Raw genomic sequence first — 20,543 nt, forward strand, 5'->3', positions numbered from 1 at the left:
TTGGCTCTGTATGAGTTTAGAAACAGTGGTTTAAAGTTTAAAGCTTCAAGCATTAATAAGTTAGTGTTATTTATATCTTAATTTAGTACATGCCTGACCTGAACTTGTACAGTGATGTCAGTAGCTCCAGTCCATTAGTTCTGTCTACATCCTGGTCAAAACCCACAGCCTGAAGTTTTATCATGTTATTATGCTTTTCCTCCAAATCTAGTTCTGTACCCAGATACAGCTGTTCTACAGATTGAGAAAGCAGGACTGATGCTGCTGGAAAATGTGATTATTGTGGTGGGCAATTGGAATAATTGTTTAAAATTATGTTTTGAGGATAATGGACCATTTATGAAGCATTTAAGTCTCCTCCTGAGATGGCCACTGAAGGACTTAAAGTGCAAGTCTCGATCGACTGCATTCACCATGATGATCCCACGTCCGGCATCTTCTGGGACGGACAGCACCAATAGACCCACAATTTGAGGGTCAAACTCATTTACTGGAGTGATGCTGACCTAGGATCTGGATTTCAGCTGGAAGGAAAATGGATTGGAATCATTTTTGACAGCAGTTTATATAGATTGTAAATGCCTTTTAGTTCATATAAGGTCATACAGTATGAATGTCTTGATCGTGAATTTGTCAATTGTAACAAAAAATTACTGTTTGTCTGTGAATTAATTCCCATAGATGGTGGAAACAGAATACATTTATTTCTTCTGTTGAACACAAAATAGGATATTATGAAGAATGCTTTAGACCAAACAGCTGTGGTATCCATTGACTTCCATAGCATTTTCCCCTACTATGCTTAAATGACTACTAATAACAGATAGGTTATCAACATTATTTAAAATATCTTCTTTTGTGTTCGACAGACGAAAGAAATATACACGGGTCAATTTGGGGATGAGTAAATTGTGGCTAAAACACAAGTCCTCTATTCATACTATTGCTTTCTCCATTAAAAAGAAATCTTGTCCGAATCAGGAGAGAAATATGCACAGATCAGACTGTTTACAAGCATAAGCTGCTCTAAACTAATATGTTGGTAGATTTTGATGTGACAGGACAACAGAGGATGGAATTAACACTAGAGGACATGTTATTATGGACTGGTATACTGGACAGAAGCGATGGTTTGAAGTTAAAATGCCATAATGATGGATTTGTCCAGTTCAGATGAACTCCGATGCTTAAAAGTGGAAAGAGCATTACTTTCAGTGATGGTGTCATTTTCATCTGGACCCATGATTTAATTTAACCTTTAGCCTCTTAAAGTACACAATGTAATGTAAAATAAATAATATATTCTAGAACATGAATACATTTTGGATTGATATCAAAACCACAATGCGTTAAAATAAGTCCATAACATATAAAATAAAAACTTTTCGTTTCCAGTGGTTGTTAGGACATTTAAAAAAATAATGTTTATATCAGAAAATCACACTTCATTACATTTTTAAATATTGCACTATACATATATACAAATCAAAATTAAATATTAAACTGTTAAAAAAGAAACGTATAGTTTGAACGCACTGTAAGTTGCTTTGGATAAAAGCATGTTAAATGCATAAATGTAAATGTATGTAAATGTTAAACACAAATACTACCAGATATGGCTTAGATTGAATTTATAATATATTGGTAAAACTAAGCTGTACAAAGTGAATTATTTGACAGAGATAAGAAAAGATGATACAACAAACATTGGTAAACCTCAGTTTAGAAAGTGCAGGTCAAGTTGAAATGAATTTCTCTCTTGATAAATTTGGAGATTTGAGCATGTTTTTGCAATCCTTTAATTGTTTGGAAGTGTGAATTACTAGATGTGTTAATGTGAATAAGTTTAAGAGTTTAAGATCTGGTTAGGTCAAACTTTGTCCTTACTCTTTACAGAGGTGAAGAACAAACTGACTGTAGACTCATATGTTATTATCATTGTGAATATTAAGATATAAATTTAAGCAGTAGGCCTATGTTGTTGGGTTGTTTCTGTTTGGTGAAGGCAAATAAAGAAACGCATCTTAAAGACATGTCCGGGACACTGTCAGGTTGTGCTTACCCCAGTAACCGTGTACATTAAAGTTTACTGCTTCAGGAAAATCACTTGAACAGTCTGGATGAAGTGGCCATCCCTAAACACAATGGGTGGAGCTGCTTGTTTAGTTAACAGCTCACACGTTTTCCTATATGTAAATTAGATGGCCACATTTCAGGTTTGCATCACAAAAGGATCTACGTTATTGTCCTGTCATGTTTTTGTGTGTGCCTGATAGTCCTCACAACTTATTAAGCCCCTTTCACACAACACGTTGTTCCCTGAAAAGTGCTGTATTTGTGTTATCGTTGCTAAAGTTAACGTGCCTAGCTTTTTCGTTCCCTTTACGGGAAATTACTGAATCTAACGATCCTGGAACAATTGCCGGGACACATTACCCGTGTATTACCCGGAATCCCAGTGTGAAAGGGGCTAATGTGTCACAGATTAGGATGGGAGAAAAATAAAGAATGGAGACATGAATGTGAATGGAAAGATTTTACTCTAATTACAATAAACTCTTCGACAGTGCCATCAAACCCATGTGGAGGCTTTGTTGGTATTTAATTGCATTGTAAAATAGTATTTTCTCAGAACTAAGTTCATTTTATGAACCATAAATGTGATATAAATGACGGCATTTGAATGAATCATTTTAAAAAAATCGGTTTTTATCATACCTAAAAGTTCAAAAGAATCGATTCGCAAACGTTGCAGTGTTTTCTCAGACCGCCAGAGGACGCTGCTCCACACGCCGTCGATCCCACTCACTCTTTATATGCAGCATTAGAAGCGTCTCTGGAACAGCAGCTTTAACTTATTCAAGTCAAAAAATAAAGATGGAAAAATAAAGTGGATTCTCAAATTAGCAGTTTAGGATGAAACTTTTTCTTCTAATGATGCAAAAATGTCTGCTTAAATGTATAGATTTATTTCAAGCATAGGACTTTTAGAATCTAATAAAGAGTAAGGCATCAATTAACTTGTGACTTGTTATTATGCACCTTTCAAAGCTGCTTTGAAACAATATGTAAAGCACTACAGAAATAAAGGTGACTTTAAGTGTTTAAATTGAAAAAAAAAAAAAACACGAAGATGAATGAATTAAATTTGATATTGTTCTGTGTTACTTTGGCATTTTTGAGATGGAGGAAAAGAGCGCTCAGATTTTAGTCGAGCTCTGATTGGCTCCCGATGAGATGATTTGATTGGATGGCGCTGCGATGCTGCGCTGTGATTGGCTGAGACGCGAGTGTTGGAATGACACAGACGCACATATGCGCTTGTCTACAGTGAGGAGCTCATGTTCTGGAGTTTGAGTCACAAGAGTACAAAGTCACAAGGGTTTTTCCTCTCACAACAAGTGTAAGTCCAAGACTCGATTCTACATTTGAACATCTTCATGCATGATTTTATCTGACACAAGTTACTTAGTCTTGTTTTTCCAGTTTTTCAAATGTAGAAAAAAAGTAAATTATTATTTATTTTTTGCTTCATTTGTTTCCTTTTGCAAAACACGATGTTTCATAAAACATTTATTTCTGTTTCAGGAGCATCTAAACTCGTGGATTTGACTGTCATCATTTCAGAATCATGGTAAGCATGCCTCAAATCATCACCTCTCCACACTCATTAGGAATGTGTTTACTCAGTCAAACTGCACTGATTGGACATCACTTTACATTGTGTGCTGCAAAAGATTAATTACTGTGAAGAAATGTCCGTTGCTGAAATTTTTGCATATGGGATGACTTCTGCAGCACAGTGCCAATCTGTGGATAGAAATAATGCCATTCACTATGCTATTTTACTGCAAGCATGTGATTATTATGTTTATTCAGATACAGAATTCAGCAAATATGTTGAAAAAAACGTGCCAGTTATGTATCTGTCAAAAAGCCTGGAAAGCTTCCTAAAAAGGGAAGATTTTTGTTTTAGGCACTTATAGTTTGAAATACAATCATGCATTAGACAAATGAAACTGGATTACTTTGCTGTTTTTGTTCAGTTATAAGACATTAAAATGCATTTGGGTTTTTGGTTAATTTCTCAATCACATAGTACTAAAACACCAAACATGGCAGTACCATTGTTTTTGAGTAAGGTCTAACTTGTTGTTTATAGTTTCACTTTGAGAATACTAGACACTATTTGATATGTCTATGAACCTGCAAACTAGCTTCACTATTTAATGCAAAGCAATTTACTCACTATTTCAAATGAGTAAGCTATGCTCTTCCGTTTTTTATGATTATGATTTATGTGTATATTTGTGTACAAATGGCATGGATCGAAGGTGTGGTAATTACTTTATTGAAAAGTAGTATTCCAGGTGTGGCTAGTAACATGTTTATTCCAACTGATTTTGATGTTAGGGTAGTAGTCATCCATCCTTTTGATAGCTGGGTGTGAGTGCGTCCACATGAGGTGCATTCATCGGTCGGTGTGTTTTCACTGCTGTGTGTTTGCACTTTGGATGGGTTAAATGCAGAGCACAAATTCCGAGTATGGTCAGGATCACTTTCACTTTTTTCATATGTATAAAATAAGCACTTTTTAAATGTAGTACAATTTAAAAAAATATATTTTATTCAAAAAATTTTTTTTATATATATTAGAATATATTTATTATTATTATAATAAAATTAAATGCATATTTTTAAATGCATTTTTAAAATGTAGTACAAATGTTTTCATACAATTTTTTTAATCTGAAATTTTGCACCCAGTAGTCTTACCATGTCTTTCTGTCTTTTTGCAGTTGTGTCTGCAGGAGTCAAGTGACTGTCTGCGGGAACAGATGCGTTATATGATGCAATCCCTGCAGGATCTAAAGCATTTGCGGCGGAGCTGTGCAGCGCCCCCCATTGGACCTCCAGTGAGATTGCGTGCTTGTAAGCAGCTGATAGCCCAACGGGAACGGCGAGCACGGTTGAGGATCAGCGACGCCAGTGAGGCGAGCAGTTACGACTCTGCCTGTTATCTGTCTAGCTCTTTGGAAGAGGAGGCATCTACAGACAGCCCATCGTCTGAAAGCTCACCGAGCAGTGAGCGGAGTCTGGAGTTTGATTCGGGTTACTCTGAGGCCTCCTGGCAGGATGAAGGAGTGGTGTTACGGCGCACCAAAAACATCAGAGTATCTTCATCTGCTTGTCTTCGCACCAACCAGCCTCCCAACACCCAAGTGCGTCCTAAGTCCACCTCTGATGCTTGCCTTGAAAGTTGGACATCCTTTGAGACCGCAAGTGACCCTGATGACTGGACTACATCGCTACTGACGCGCGGACGTAACAGACAGCCACTTGTGCTGGGAGACAACAGTTTTGCTGATCTCATTCAGAACTGGATGGACTTACCAGAATGCCCCGAACAGACGGAACAAAAGCACAGTTCTGGACGCAGTTTCGCTAAAGACTTCTTAGTAAATGTCAAACGCAGGATAGCTGGGATTTCACGGAGCACTGATGGGAGAAGAAAGTCGTCAGATGTTACAAAACTGAGCAAATCAATTGTGGCTCCCAAACGATTTTCTTGCCAGGTTGATGTACAGCACAAAACGCCTTTCTTCTATAAATCCCACACAGGCCTGAACGAACTGGACACAGATTTCTACCAGTTTGCGGCATTAACGAAATCTGGAAGCAGAATGCCCATTGTCTGTAATGATATTATTGGGTACATATGACTGCAGTTGTGACATTATTTTTATTATATTATTATTTTTTTAAGAAAAGCTTTGTCCGTAATCTTGTGTAAAGTGCACAACAAAATAAAAAACATTAAAAAAAAATAATATTGGTCATTTGCATTGGTCCTAACTGTTCTAAAAATAAATAAATACATATATATATATATATATATATATATATATATATATATATATATATATATATATTTTTTTTTTTTTTTTTCAAACACATTAAGAGATAATGTTCGCTCAGGCTGTCATTATCACAAAATAAACCCAGACAGGGTGAACAGGGCCCAGACATGAAGAGAAGGGGTCTTTTATCACTCTGAAAGGGTTTATTTTGTGATAACGACAGGATTAATGTACATTATCAAGCTGTATTTACACTTAAACACCGCTGCTCAAAAGTTTGGGGTCAGTATGACACATTAAACTGAACGGAAGTGACAATTAAAGCTCTACTCTACTCTGAGCTCCTCCCGGGTGACTGAGCTTCTCACCCTATCTCTAAGGGATCGCCCAGCCACCCTGCGGAGAAAGCACATTTCGGCCGCCTGTATCCGGGATCTTGTCCTTTCGGTCATGACCCAAAGCTCATGACCATAGGTGAGAGTAGGAACGTAGATTGACCGGTAAATCGAGAGCTTCGCCTTGCGGCTCAGCTCTTTCTTCACCACGACAGACCGGTACATCGACCGCATTACTGCAGAAGCTGCACCGATCCGTCTGTCAATCTCCCGTTCCATCCTTCCCTCACTCGTGAACAAGACCCCAAGATACTTAAACTCCTCCACTTGAGGCAGGAACTCTCCACCAACCTGAAGTGGGCAAGCAACCCTTTTCCGACTGAGGACCATGGCCTCGGATTTGGAGGTGCTGATGGGATGAGAACATTTTATTAATAAAAGCATTTTAAAATAATGTATCACAGTTTCCATAAAAACAATAAGCAGCACAGCTGTTTTCAAAATTGATAATTATTAGAAATGTTTCTTGAAAAATAATTATTAGAATGGTTTCTGAAGGATCATGTGACACTGAAGACTGGGGTAATGATGCTGAAAATTCAGCTTTACCATCACAGGAATAAAGTACATTTTAAAATATATTAAATTAGAAGAGCGTTTAAAATTGCAATAATATTTCGCAGTATTATATTTGCTATATATATATATATATATATATATATATATATATATATATATATATATATATAGCAAAAAAATATATATTATATTAACAAGAAGGTTTTTTTATGTGCTGTGCCTGTACTTGTTCAGTTATATCCTTGAACTAGTTTTTGTGATTATAAACAGCTGAAAGTATTTTTAGCAGCTTACAGAAGTGGACAGGAACGTGTTTTTCCTAGGACTACAAGTTCTTGCTTTTTGGCGTCTCTGGAGGGGAAAAAGAAGTCAAGCAGAAAGCTCTTTAGTGATGGCAGAGAGGCTGTATCAACATGAATATCTCAGGTGGCCCCGGCAGCATGTGTTAAATGAGGTAACCCTGCTTGCGTCCCTTTACAACCGCATGGGGAACAATTTGCAGCAGCTGGATGGAGGATGAAGACGTTGACTTTAGCTTCATTAGGCTTTAGAGTGCCTCGGTTATCAGACTAATGCATCCTGCGACACCGCAACTTGTGCAAACTCACATGAATATGTCTGCTTAAAGACTTATTAATCATTCTTGGTTTGTTTGAAAGATTAGCAGTCACAGATGGTGATCACAGAGTCATAAAAGTAAGAAAATTAAACTTCTACATGATGAAGTCTGTTCTCACCGTATGACGTCAGAATTAATGAATCAAGATTTGTGAGATAATAACAGGAATTAATGACAAATGCATAACTGCCTGCTGTACTGACCTCAGACCAGCGGAACAGACATACTGTAAGAGGAGAAAAAATAATCAGCATGTTGTTTATCTTGGCCTTTGTGTGGAAAAAAGTGAATTATTGCACCAGTAAAATCAGGCCTTGTCCCTATACAGTCTTAAGTTACCAAGCTTATAAAAGAAACTTTATATTTAAGGCTTTTTCTTTTTCCATTGAGGTTACATGGAACAGATGGACTGAGTTTCTGGTGTACAAGTGGAAACAGTTCGAGCACTTAGCACTAGAGCTTAGAGAGGAATACATTACAGCCAAAGTGTGCCTTGTCAGTCGCTGTAAGAATATCCAGAAGCCTTGTGTCTCACTCCTTGCAGACAATTTTGGCAATGGGACTTCAAAAAATGTCCAAATGAACTTAAGGAGAAAAACAAAAGACTCATAGCAGAGCCAGGGTAACTTGAGCATTTCATGTTTATGCATGGAAAAAGCATGACATTCATTGACACTAGAAGCACTATAGTGGTGATTAGCGTAAAATATATATATTTTTTTATAGTCGGTTATCTTTTTGCAACAGTTTGAAGTGCAAGTAAATCTTGCATAGCTATTTAAATGATTAGACACACTTATAGCTAATTATCTGAATTGTAACACATCTAGTTTAAATGACAGAGACATTTAAAACAATCTATCGCCTCCTTGAGTGCTGAGGTTTGTTATCGCCAGAGTAATGCAATATGCGTGTTTAGTATATACAGCTCTACTGCACGCTTGCAATGCATTCGCCAGGCATTTGTGTACTTGTCTACAGCTTGTTTCAAGCCTAAGTCTGACAGCGTCTTATGTTGTCACAACATTCATTTAGTTGTAAAGACTGAAATGTGAAATGTTGGTAATGTAAGATTCCTCACATGCATGGAAACTCCATCCACTGGAGGTGTTTGTCGCCTGTGTTTGAAAGCTGAAGTGCAAAAGCAAGCGTTGAATGTGTGTCAACCCTTACAGCGTGTAAGTGTGTGTGGAGTGTGTTAATTGAAGTAAACGTGTAAGTTTGCAGGGGCCAGATGTCAGTGCTTTCAGACTGTGTGCTGTGGGGGCAGCCGTTCAGCCAGTCAACTCAGACCAGACACACAGAGACAGAATCATCACCTCTGTCTGTGTTGGCAAACACTTCTCAAATACATTTCAAATTAACAACAGCACATGTTCGCCACTGGCACTGTGTGTGTACCACAATCACTGACTTCCCTGTGACCATTCCCAAAAAGCATTTTGACAACCTCCAGTGAAACACTGATGTCACTTTAGACCGATGTCCAAGTGTCAACACCTGCGTCAATGGTGCAGTTAACCTCTAATGGCAAATCCCTGCAAATCCTCTGCTCATCTGTTTAATACAATTCAAATAGTCAATTCAGGTTTGGATTAACTGGTTTAGGAACCATTTGATAGATTAAAATAAGTAAGGAAGCTTAAACATAAAAGGAAATGTGGTGTAAAATTAATTTGACTGTTATAACGTGAGGGGAACTCTCTATCTAATGGGTATTTATTTCTTACACATTTCAGTACGCAATGAAAATTGTGGCTGTTTTTCCACAGTTCCCTTGAAACTGGAAAAGTAAGCCACTAGGAAGTGTCATCAAACCCCTTGGAAGGCTGAAACATTTCTTAAGACTGTGACTGGTGAAATAGGGTGAATTTAAACACAAGGAAGAAAACATGTTCAGACTCGCCGGCTAATACTTGTTGTCTGTGCATGTGTCAGCTGTTATTCTTCAAAAGAAAACTGTCCTATATTTGTGTGTGCCTTTTCTTTACATAGGCTACACCTCCACTCATCCCCCCTCATTAAAAGCAGTGTTCACCTCTTGAATTAGTATCCCGGTTTAATATACTAGTCAGTCAACCAGTCGCTAATGGCCTGGCAATGTCAGGATAATGTTAATGCACACATTAGCGCTTTGTGACTGTGTACAGATTTATACGGTACTGCTTATAAATGTTCTTCGCTGCCTAATTGGATAAGAGGGTCTTGATGTCTGTCAGCCATTAGTGATGGACAATGGCATCATATATGGGCCCAATCAGATATCAGTGCATTTGGGCTCACTTGAATTGTATGTTTCTATATAAAACACACACACAGACCTGTATTTTTGTATCAGCAAGATGTAAGCTAAATTTTGAAAGGAGAAAGCATTATATTAACACACTGCAATTAAATCATTATGTCGAGAGCTGTAACAGACTGTCATAGACATTTATATGTTGTATGCACATATATGTATTTTACTTTATAAAATTGAGTAAAATTATACAACCATTAAATTGTAGATAAATATTTGTCATATGTTGCATTGCACTATGGAAAATAAGATATTAATGAGTAGGAATGGGATATGGCAACCACCAATGGGAATGAATATTGAACAGGATCTGTTGGCAAGGCATTCTGGGTGATTCTGATTCATACCTCGTACAATTCATGGAAGCAACACAAATGTTGCATTTGTTATTTATGGTATTTCTTGTAATGTTCTTTCTGTCTCTGTCTTGCACACACACACACACACACACACGGTAAGACATCTGCCACTTTTCGAACCCAGGTGAATGTGATGAATGCCCATCTCTCTGCAGGACCTCTGGGTAAACACAGTAGATTCTGGGTAAACAAGAATCAGTCAGGAAGAAGACCAAAGCTGTCACTCAGAGGTCAATCCCTCCCGTCCTTCAGAAAGTACTACCTTCTGCAGAGAAAAGAACATTTATTTGCTATCGACAGTATTCAAACAAATCCATTATTGCACTTCTTAAATATATCGAGGGCAAAATTGTGTTTTTTGGGACATTTAAATGAAATATAAGTCTCTCATTGATCACATTTAAACAAAGGATTCATAATAAAACTATGCTCCGTTTAATGTCAAAGCAACCCTTCTGATGTTCCATATCCATGAAACCTCATCTGTAACCCAACATTGAAGTTCATGGGAAAGAAACAGGCCAGTAGGCAGAACCAACAGTATATCCCACGAGGCTTTGCAGTGTTACTCATGAGTTCTCATGGTCATGAGGAAGGCAAAACATGGCCTTCAGGGTCACAGGCCATTTCCCTCTGCTGGCCAAACATGATCTTTCACAGGTCAATAATAAATTGTTAAGTCTCTGCTATGAAGTCGTAATACTCACAAACCGTGGTTTATTTTTCTTAATTTTGGGAATGTAAATCTGGGTCAGGGTTGATCTACTGTGTGAATGTTGCTTTGTTTTTTTAAGTCACAATCATGAACAGAAATGTGTTTGGGGTGCTGTTTCAAATCAGTCTCACCATATAGCTACTTGTAAGTATTGTAAAAATATTGTGGATTTTTTTTCTTTCATGTTTGCTTTTTTTAGTTTAAATATTAAGAATTAAAGTATATTTGTTTTTGTACATTTGCGCGAGTGTTTTTGTATGTGGACGTGCGCTCGTGCACAAATGTTGGTGTGCGGGGTCGTACGTGATTTTCTGTCACATCCATAGGCCTACTATATATTATTCGCAAAGTATTAGTACTGAGATAAGTTACTGGACAGTCGTGTGTGATTACTAGTATTATTAATGTTGAATATCTTATCTGTGGTTGAGGCAGGCAAAGTCTCCTGTATCAAAGTGAAGACAGATGATCGATTTTCTTAGGGTTTGCTTTTTGAGCCTTTAACCCAACTCCTTGTTTGCTTTCACTTATGTTTCTCACTACATCTGAATATGAACTCTGCTGTTCATTTACTATTGTGCGTAAGAGCAGATCTTCTGCGGAAATGCGTGTATGTGTGCGTGTGTCTGTCTGTGTGGTGAGAAGCAGATGCCTTCAGGCAGTTCCTCATTACAAATCCAAAATCAGTGGAGTCACGTTCAGTGCATCAGTATCAGGCATGATCTGGATTGGCTTCGGTTCAGTGGACTTGTGGAAAAAGGGGAAGAAACACAGACACACCTAATTTACGAAGAATGGAAAAACACATGCACACTTCTGGACACAGTTTGTGTTACTTCTTTGACTGGGGTTGACTGTTGTTTAGAAGTTTCAGTCATGTCAATTTCCTGATGTAATTTTTGATAAAACCATAAAGCTGAACTAAACTAAATAGTAAACCTGTACAAATCTGCCAGATTTGTGACATATTTTCTTCCATATTGTCAAATATATCTGATCTGTGAAAATGGATTGTAGATTGGTTGGAGGCAGAGAAATAAACAGGGTTTATAAAATAATTAGAGAAATCAATTTTACTGGAAGATCAAGTTTTGATTATAAATGCATGGATGAATCGGTGTGCAGTAAGATCAGTAACATGCATTTAGAAAACAGATAGATTTCCATTTCTTGCTTACTTTAATATTTCATTTCTCCTAGTTTCTCCTTTCTGAGATTCTGTTATGTTTCTCATGAGTAAAAAAAGAACAATTGTATTTAAAGAAAGATGGATTTTACTTTAATTGGGTAAACATCTGCAAATTATAAGCATACGGTTTGTGGCACTAAGAGCTTTTTTCTGATGCAAGAATAGCCACCAAATTTATGAATATCACAACAGTGTTGTGAACTGAACCAAAGGTGCTTAGGCACCTATTTTATCCTATTGTACACCTATTGTTGTTTTCTTATGATTATTGTTCCTTCTTCTTTTTCTTCTTCTTCTTACTCTGCTCTGGAAGTCTATGGTAGCCCATAGAACCGCTTGCGGGAAAATTATGAAATTTGGCACACTGGTAGAGAACAGTCTCATCATTAACCACAGCAAACTTGTTGTCTCTAACTCAAACTCTTTAGTGCCACCAACAGGCCACATTTTTCTGCTAAGAACATTTAAACTGTAAGGTCTAAAAGCAAATTATTTTTCCTCTGTTTCCTTCACCTATACTGAGTCAAATGCATACCAAAGTTTACATTTTTACGACTCAGTATTTTTCGCAATTTTGAATTATCCAAAAAAAAAATCGATTTTAACCAAAATTGGCTCAGATCATCTTCAGAGCATTCTGGCAAAAATATATCAAAAGTTTTTTTCTTATACCAAACCGTTTTTGGAATGCGTGTTAATTAATTTAAATAAATTTGTGTAAAAATGGACATGATGATAGATCTCCACAATGCTTTAGCCGATTCTGACCAAAGTTGGTATGTGTCATAACAAGCATGACCAGAGGGTTCATGAGCAGTTTCGGGGAGACCTTAAAACTTCTCTTTTATTCTCTATTTATTTATTTTTATTCTCTTTTAATCCTTATTTTTATGCATATTTTTACTAAATCAGCACCTGTAAAGGCTGACAAATTGTGTGTCCCAGAGCTTGTGATGATATTTATTCAACATTATATAACAAAATATGACATTCAAAGCTGTCATTAGTAAATCTGTTTTTTAAAAAAATAAAATAAAATGAACGGCCTGAAATAATGTGAAGTGCCTAAAACATCCTGTCCTATTTCCCCTTCCCATTTAATCATTCATAGGAGTCATCAGCATATGAAAGCCAGTCGCACTTGACGTGTTAAGCTTTGAACTTGCATAATATGTTATTATATGATCACATTCATATTCACCTGGATCTGAAGAATCAAGAGGTCTTATGAACAACAGAGTCACCACAATGTAGGCCATGACCTCTATTGACCCATAAAATATTGCATTAGAAAAAAAAACTGGTTCTCTCAGAGCCTGGCTGATTTATGAAACACAGGAAATGTATTGCAATGGAGGAATGGTTGTTCTACTGGCCTTGCAACAATTGGAATGGGACTCACACACACTGATAAAGACACACACACACTCTCTTTATTTCTGTCTTTCTGTCTCTCTCACACACACAGAGCTGGTTTTGTTGAGCTCTGTGGCTGGCTGCAGGGGTGTAAAGTGCAGATGAACAGTGAGTGACTGCTGGTGGTGACCATGATGTCACCCTGTGTGGTCACATAAAGACTGGCTTTGGGAGACAGGAAGCTGAGGTCAGAGCCCCGACCCTGATGCAGAGCGGCGCTGTGGTGGACAGCAGAATAGAAACATCAAGTGGTGTCCCACTGCAGTCCCATAGAAGAGACTGACTCAGTATGTTTCAGCATGAATACAAGAGACAGGAAGAGTTTGTGGGTGTGGGTGTGTGTTTGTGTCTTCTTGGACTTCCTGTGTGTTATAATATTCCATCCAAATTTGACCTATTTTATTGGTCTGTTGCTCCTATTGTTCTTCTTTATTAAATTCAAGCTGTAATGGACAGCTTTTCAAGGGATGCATGATGTTACTGGCTGATATGAAATACAAAAGATTCAAGGGATGCATGAAGTTACTGGCCGATATTAGACTTTTTTAAAGTCAGTATTTAATCAGTATTAGTATTTAATTGTGCTTGCTCATTTCCTATATTCTTACATTTAGATTACTTTGCAGTTATCTAAGTGCTAATAATTTAGTCACATTGTTAATTGTAATCTTTAGCAAATTTCCAATCTGATACTGTACATTGTAATGTTGTGATGCCTAGATTGTAGGATTGGAACCAATTGATTGTTTTATTTTTTAGACCAAATTGTATAGATTTCCTTATTAATCAGCTATTAGCCGTAACACTATTATTGAAGAAAAAAAGAAAATAACAGATAGTATAAAATATTAAAGTATAATAAAAGTATAAGCCTAGTCACAACACTTTGTCAGACTGCATGGATGTGAGAAAGGGGACGTTCATAGAAAAAAAAAAAAAACACCTATAGCAAATGTTTTTTAGGCAACAAAAAAACAGTACCATTGTAAGTGCAAACTGGATTTTGACTTCATAAGTGCAATTCAATAAGTGCATTTTTATTTCCCCTCTTCTTTATGCAAACAAGAGCTCAAGAGCTCGGCACAAATCCTTAAAGTATTTTAACACCAAACCAGACATGATGGTTTGAATTTTGTCCTCAGACAACAACGTTAAGGCAGTAGCATTCTCATTAAGCTGAACACATGGCGATCATTGCTAAGCCTGAGTGATGATGTGCTGTAATGCTGTATTGATGCTCTCTCTGGGTTAAGCTCAATAGCTCTTGTATAAAAGCTGTCTGCTCGTCTGGATGGAGAGAAGATAGAGAGAGAGATAGGGAAAAAAGGGGAAAAAGAGAGGGAAAAAAGGGTCTTGACCTATATGACCTATAGGTGTAGATAATTCTCTTTTTCACAACTAGAGCATTAACATTCTTGCCCTCTAGCTCCCTTACATTTTTAAATAAATTAATAATGTGTATATATATATATATATAGTTACTTTTAAGAGTGAACAGCTTTTAGATTTAAGACATAAGAACACTTTATTAGATCATGTTAAATATTCCACCGGGAATACTGTTATCAGCATGTACTTTTTAAAATTAAAAATTTGACGTCTTCTCTTAGTGAGCTATAATTTGCACTGTGGTGTTTATTCTTGGTGAGTTGACAGGTGAGAGGAATAGATGGCAAGTGTGAGCGGGCCACTTTCCTACACCTGGACATCTACAACCTCAAACTCGCCTGTCAAACCATAGAACACACACATGAAAAAAACTGACCTGCCAACTTTGTTAAACATTAAACTGTGCACATAAGCCCAACTGCCAAACACACACACTCATGTGTATACACGCTTATATGTATAGCTGAAGCAGAGAAAAAATAGTGAGATTTAGTTCCAAAACCTAGTAATGTTGTCTAAATATTCAGCTACCTTCTGAGACAGACCATAAATGACTGATTTGAAATGCCCTATATGCAGCAACTCTTTTAATGTCTTACAAAGAGTGAATTCCACTAAGAATAAGAGTATTGTTTAGCTAACAGCTAAGCCAATAAGCACAAAAGACATATTCTTTCAATATGTGAATAATCAACTCTCTTTCATAAACTCGTTTCACAGAGCTAGTTGCAATGCACTCTGGGACTGACTTGTCACTTGCTGTTAGAGTTGGGCCATAAAAAGACATCTTATAAGAAACAACCCTAGAAACCTCATGTTGCTCACTAGGTTTTGGAACAAAGCTAGTCTTCACATCTGTAAATGTATGAACTTTACTGACTGTAAAAGTAATAAGTGCTTTTATCAAAAGTATCGCTCACAACTGCAAAAATATTTTGACTAATAGCAGTTCCACTAGCTTTTCATGTATTTTCACTCTAATACAACATATGTAGCAGAAAGGACGGAGGTTTTTCCTGGAAGACACTGATTCAAGTTCTGTCAGTCACGTTGGCTAGTATTTCAAGTACTGCTGGTTAAGAAGGAACAAATAATCAAACGGTAAACACATCAGGTTTGGTAAGAAACTACTGATATGTGTAAACCCTTTAGAATCGTTACATTTTCAAATTTGCTGCTTCCAAAAATACTGACTCTTTTATAAGGTTGTATATTAAACATCACACAAATCATCAGTAGGCTATAAACTTGCTTGATCGAAAATTTAAGCCATAGTAAGCCCTTTCGGGAAAAATGAAAGAATCCCTTGTGTTTCAGTCTACCACTCTTTCTTCATTTTCCTTTTATAGTCTCTTAATGCAATAAGGAAGAACAAGTTAAAACTGCTTGAAAAAATTAGAGTCACACATTCACAATCTCCTCTAATTGGACTCTAAGCAGTCATGTGGGGGATTGTCTTGTGTCCCTGGCTTGAATTGCTCTTATTTAACACAGCATCATTTGAATACATTATTTAAAAAATAGATAATATCCAATCTAATCAGTTTAAGGGTTAGTTTGTCTTACAGATACCAACACAATGTCCTCTGCTTTTCCTGAACTGATCCTTTTCAGGACTTGACCCTATTTGAGTGTATTCCTGGCAGGTAGGCCTCATAGGTGATATTTTAGACCTAATATAAGCATCTAAACCCAATTTGTGCAAACCAGTCTACAAGGGCAGTGTCACACCTGAAGGAGTACAGTCACGTTATGACATCTGTGTTTTAACGGTGTAACAGACTGAGCGTGTGAAATGAGATGAGTCAGCAAGTCAATGACACTAGCAATGGATTGTGGGTATCGACTGTTGTGGCTATACCTGCAAAACCAGCTACACATGCAGAAGAGGAGGAAAATGCATCTAAAATTAGCATCCAGAAATTCCCACCATTAACTGTAGGTGTAATAATAATAATTAATTTTTTATATTTTCTTAAAAATTGCGAATGTTACTTGTCATGCAAAACTGGCCGCTGCCATGTCAGAGTTAGCTTGACTTTCTCTGTATTGTTCATGCAATTGCTAAGGTTTTTTGAGCAGTGTCTTGGTCATTTCTAAGGAGTTCTGTGGCTTGGTTGTTGCTAGCATGTTGCTCGGCTAAAATGAAATGAGCTGATAAGTTGTGCAGCAAAATAGATAATAGATAAATAATAGATAAAATAGATAATAATTGTGATTCTTATATACAGTATAAAGAAATATTGTGTGTGTGTGTGTGTGTTAGCAGGATGTGAGATGGGGTCATATCATTCATGACCATGCTGGCCTTCTCTTCTTTTCATTGGGCACGTGGGTAGCCACAGGACAGACGACATCAATAGCTCCAAACATCTGAAAACACAGACTGACCACTGTCTGCCTAATTAGCCTGACCAGTGATCTGACCCTACACTGCCCCTGCTGAGAGCCAACCAGCCATAACTGTCCGCTGCATGACACCAAGCACACACACCAACACACACACACACACACACACACACACACACACACACACACACACACACACGCACACACACACACACACACACACACACACACACACACACACACACACACACACACACACACACACACACACACACGCACACACACACGCACACACACACACACACACACACACACACACACTGGCTTTCACTTTACTCAAAAGTGAAACTGAGTGACACTGCACCTTCACTCAAATGATTCTCCTCAGCATTTCATCTAGTGTATAGGACACTTTTCATATCCACAGCCATTACCAGAAGTAGGGTATTTATATATATATATATATATATATATATATATATATATATATATATATATATATATATGAAGTGCTATTTTGAATGCTAGTGTGTTTTTAAAAAAAAAAGCTGACTTGATTTACTGATTTATTTATTTATTTATTTATTTTTGAGGCAAACTATATCCTCAAACATGAACTGTTTATACACAATCACAAATGGTTCAAATTAACACAATAGACAGAAGATTGTTTTTATAGCTGGTACAAACATGTTAAATATGTTCCAGCTAGGATTTAGCAGTAGACAAAATAGTTAATCACAGTTAGTAGACCATCAATACCCCTCTGACATGATTTCACTGGTATGTGGAGTTGTGTTGGTGTTGGTGTTGATTTTACTTATACAGATTACATGACCCTTTCCACAACTTGGCAATCGTAAATGTGATAAGAATATTTATTTTAGTGTTTAGGCTAACATAAATACAAGCATGACATTTTGTTCAGTCTTTCCTTTTAAATCACTTTATCAAACTCATTATTGAATTGGTAGGTTTACATTTACTCCGTATGGTTGCTTTCTCTTTCCTGGGAATTCTCATTCAGGTCAAACACCTCATGCCTTGAGATATACAGTCACGACCAAAAGTTTAGGCAGTGACATAAGTTTTGTGTTTTGCAAGTTTGGCTGCTTAAGCTGTTGTGGTGTTCATTCCCATTGTTTCTAAAATATTATGTAGAGTGGTCAGATGCATTTTAAATAACAGGTAAAAGCTTCATTGTCCAAAAAAAAAAAAAAAAACTAATTAAACTTTTTTTTTATCCTGACACAAAACGACCACCAAACATTAATTGGCCATTCATATCAGCAGCACATGTGAAAGTGTGAATGAGAACTAGTCAGGTTGAAATCACTATCATACTAATTAGGGACATCTGGAAAATCAATTTCTCGGAGAAGAAAAGTAAAACACTACCACGAGTCCTGTGTTGTGCCAACAGTGAAGCATCCTGAGACCATTCATGTGTGGAGTTGGTTTTCGACCAGGTGAGTGGGCTCTCTCATAATTCTGCTCAAAAACACTGCCACGAATAAAGAACGGTATCAAACATCCTTCAAGAGTGATGACTGACTTCCACTGATCCATGAGATATTTAATGATGATCTGTGCATTTTCCAGCATGATGGCGCACCATATCACAAAGCAAGAGTAATAAAGAAGTGGCTCGATGATCATACATTGAAATTTTGGATCCGTGGCCAGTCAACTCCCTGGATCGAGAACCTGTGGTCCGTCCTCAAAAGACGAGTGGACAAGCAGAACCCCACAAATTGTGATCAACTCCCAGAATTAATAAGGCAAGAATCGATCGCCATTAGTCAGGATTTGGCCCAGAAGCTATTATCCAGAATGCTAGATAGAATTGCATAGGTTATGAAGAACAAGGGTAAACACTGTAAATCTTGATCCATATTCTTTTTGACAATACGAGCATTTAAAAAATATAACATAGACATGTGGATATTAATCTACAAATACTGAAGCAGCAAACTTTGCAAAATACAAAATGTGTCACTGCCAAACCTTTTGGCCTTTACTGTACATCACAGCCAGATATCAGAGTAAACACTAATTAAAGTGACATTTACCAAGAGATTCTTGGTTTGAATTTTGGGAAATTTGTTGGTCTGTCCTGTTGATTAATGTGTTACTCCCTATTGTTCATGTATATGAAAGTGATGCACAATGATTTCCCAAAACCAGTAATTTAAGGATTACATCTTGACGTGTAATTCATCCTGCATTGTTTGTGCAATATATGATAGCTCAAAGCAAGTGGTTTAATTTAGAAATCACACTATTAATTTTCAAAGTGATCAGTTTTATCTAGCAGGTTTTAAATCAAGTGCAAAAAAAATTAATAAAAATTCGTTAAAGGAAGTACCCAAGCCATATCTAGAGACTAGATTATCTAATTGTGGCCTAAAATTAGTACTAGGAGATGTATGTCTGTATATATATTTTAAATCTGTTGAACTGTCAAAAAGCAAATGGCAGGTTTCACATTATCAACCTGAACTTATTTGCTGACACCTGTAGGCTGTTCAGTGCCAAGGACAATTACAAGTGTTGATTAGGATTGGCCATACCTGTTGATGCTTGTTCCCCAGTGTCTTAAACAAGATGGGACAAGTAATTGCATGATGTAGTCATTAACTATTGCATGTTTGCTATTTTATATTCAGCTCACTCAGTATCAGCTGCAGATATGCTTTAACAAAACATGCAAATAAAATCTTGTTTGATACCTTATTTAATTAGTACTTCTTACTAATAATTGTCAGTTCAGCTGTCAATGAACACACATGAAGATGACAATAAGCAGTCTTTAATAAATCTATATATGCTGTGGGTAAATCCAAGCAAGAGTAGGCAGGAGACACGCATAACATTGACCGTATACCGGACCATATACCGGACAAACTCAAACCGAACAGATAGGAACTTAAATACACAGACCAAACTAGGATAATTAACAAGATAGACCTGAAAATAATGAAGGATTCAAATCAGAAACCATGAAACAGACTAGACAGAAAACAGTGCAAACAAAGTCCAAAACAATAATGTGAAGCAGCATCTTAGGCTGCTTTTACACTTGGCATTAAAATGTGACCTGTATCCGAAAAGTCAGATAATGTTGCCAAGTGTAAACGCACCGTGTTCTGATTGATTGATGATCTGATCAGCTTGTTAATGCCAAGTATAAATGCAGCCTTATTGTAGCTTGTAATGCAGCAGTTTATCTTTCAATATATTGATAAAGTCCAAAATAAATTGTTGCAAAGTCAAAGCTGCATTTATTATTTTTTGCAATTAAACTGCATTATCCATACCAGTATAAACAATCTGAATTAATTTATTCACCAATCAACTCACAATGGCATCACTGACATCAAATATGGTGTGAAATGTCCTTATGTGGCTTATTTGAGTATATGCAATTGAG

The 20,543-nt window shown here is 36.8% G+C and overlaps 1 protein-coding gene across 1 annotated transcript; it reads left to right on the forward strand.

The window, feature by feature from the left end:
- Positions 1-3,538: 3,538 nt before the first annotated feature.
- On the forward strand, positions 3,539-5,822 carry LOC132119082 (PAK4-inhibitor inka1). Its single transcript, XM_059528831.1, has 2 exons — positions 3,539-3,634; positions 4,800-5,822. The coding sequence occupies exons 1-2, from the start codon at positions 3,632-3,634 to the stop codon at positions 5,721-5,723; spliced, it is 927 nt and encodes a 308-aa protein (XP_059384814.1). The 5' UTR covers positions 3,539-3,631; the 3' UTR covers positions 5,724-5,822.
- Positions 5,823-20,543: the final 14,721 nt, after the last annotated feature.

The sequence above is a fragment of the Carassius carassius genome, chromosome 38 (assembly GCF_963082965.1).
Source record: "Carassius carassius chromosome 38, fCarCar2.1, whole genome shotgun sequence".
Lineage (NCBI taxonomy): Eukaryota > Metazoa > Chordata > Actinopteri > Cypriniformes > Cyprinidae > Carassius > Carassius carassius.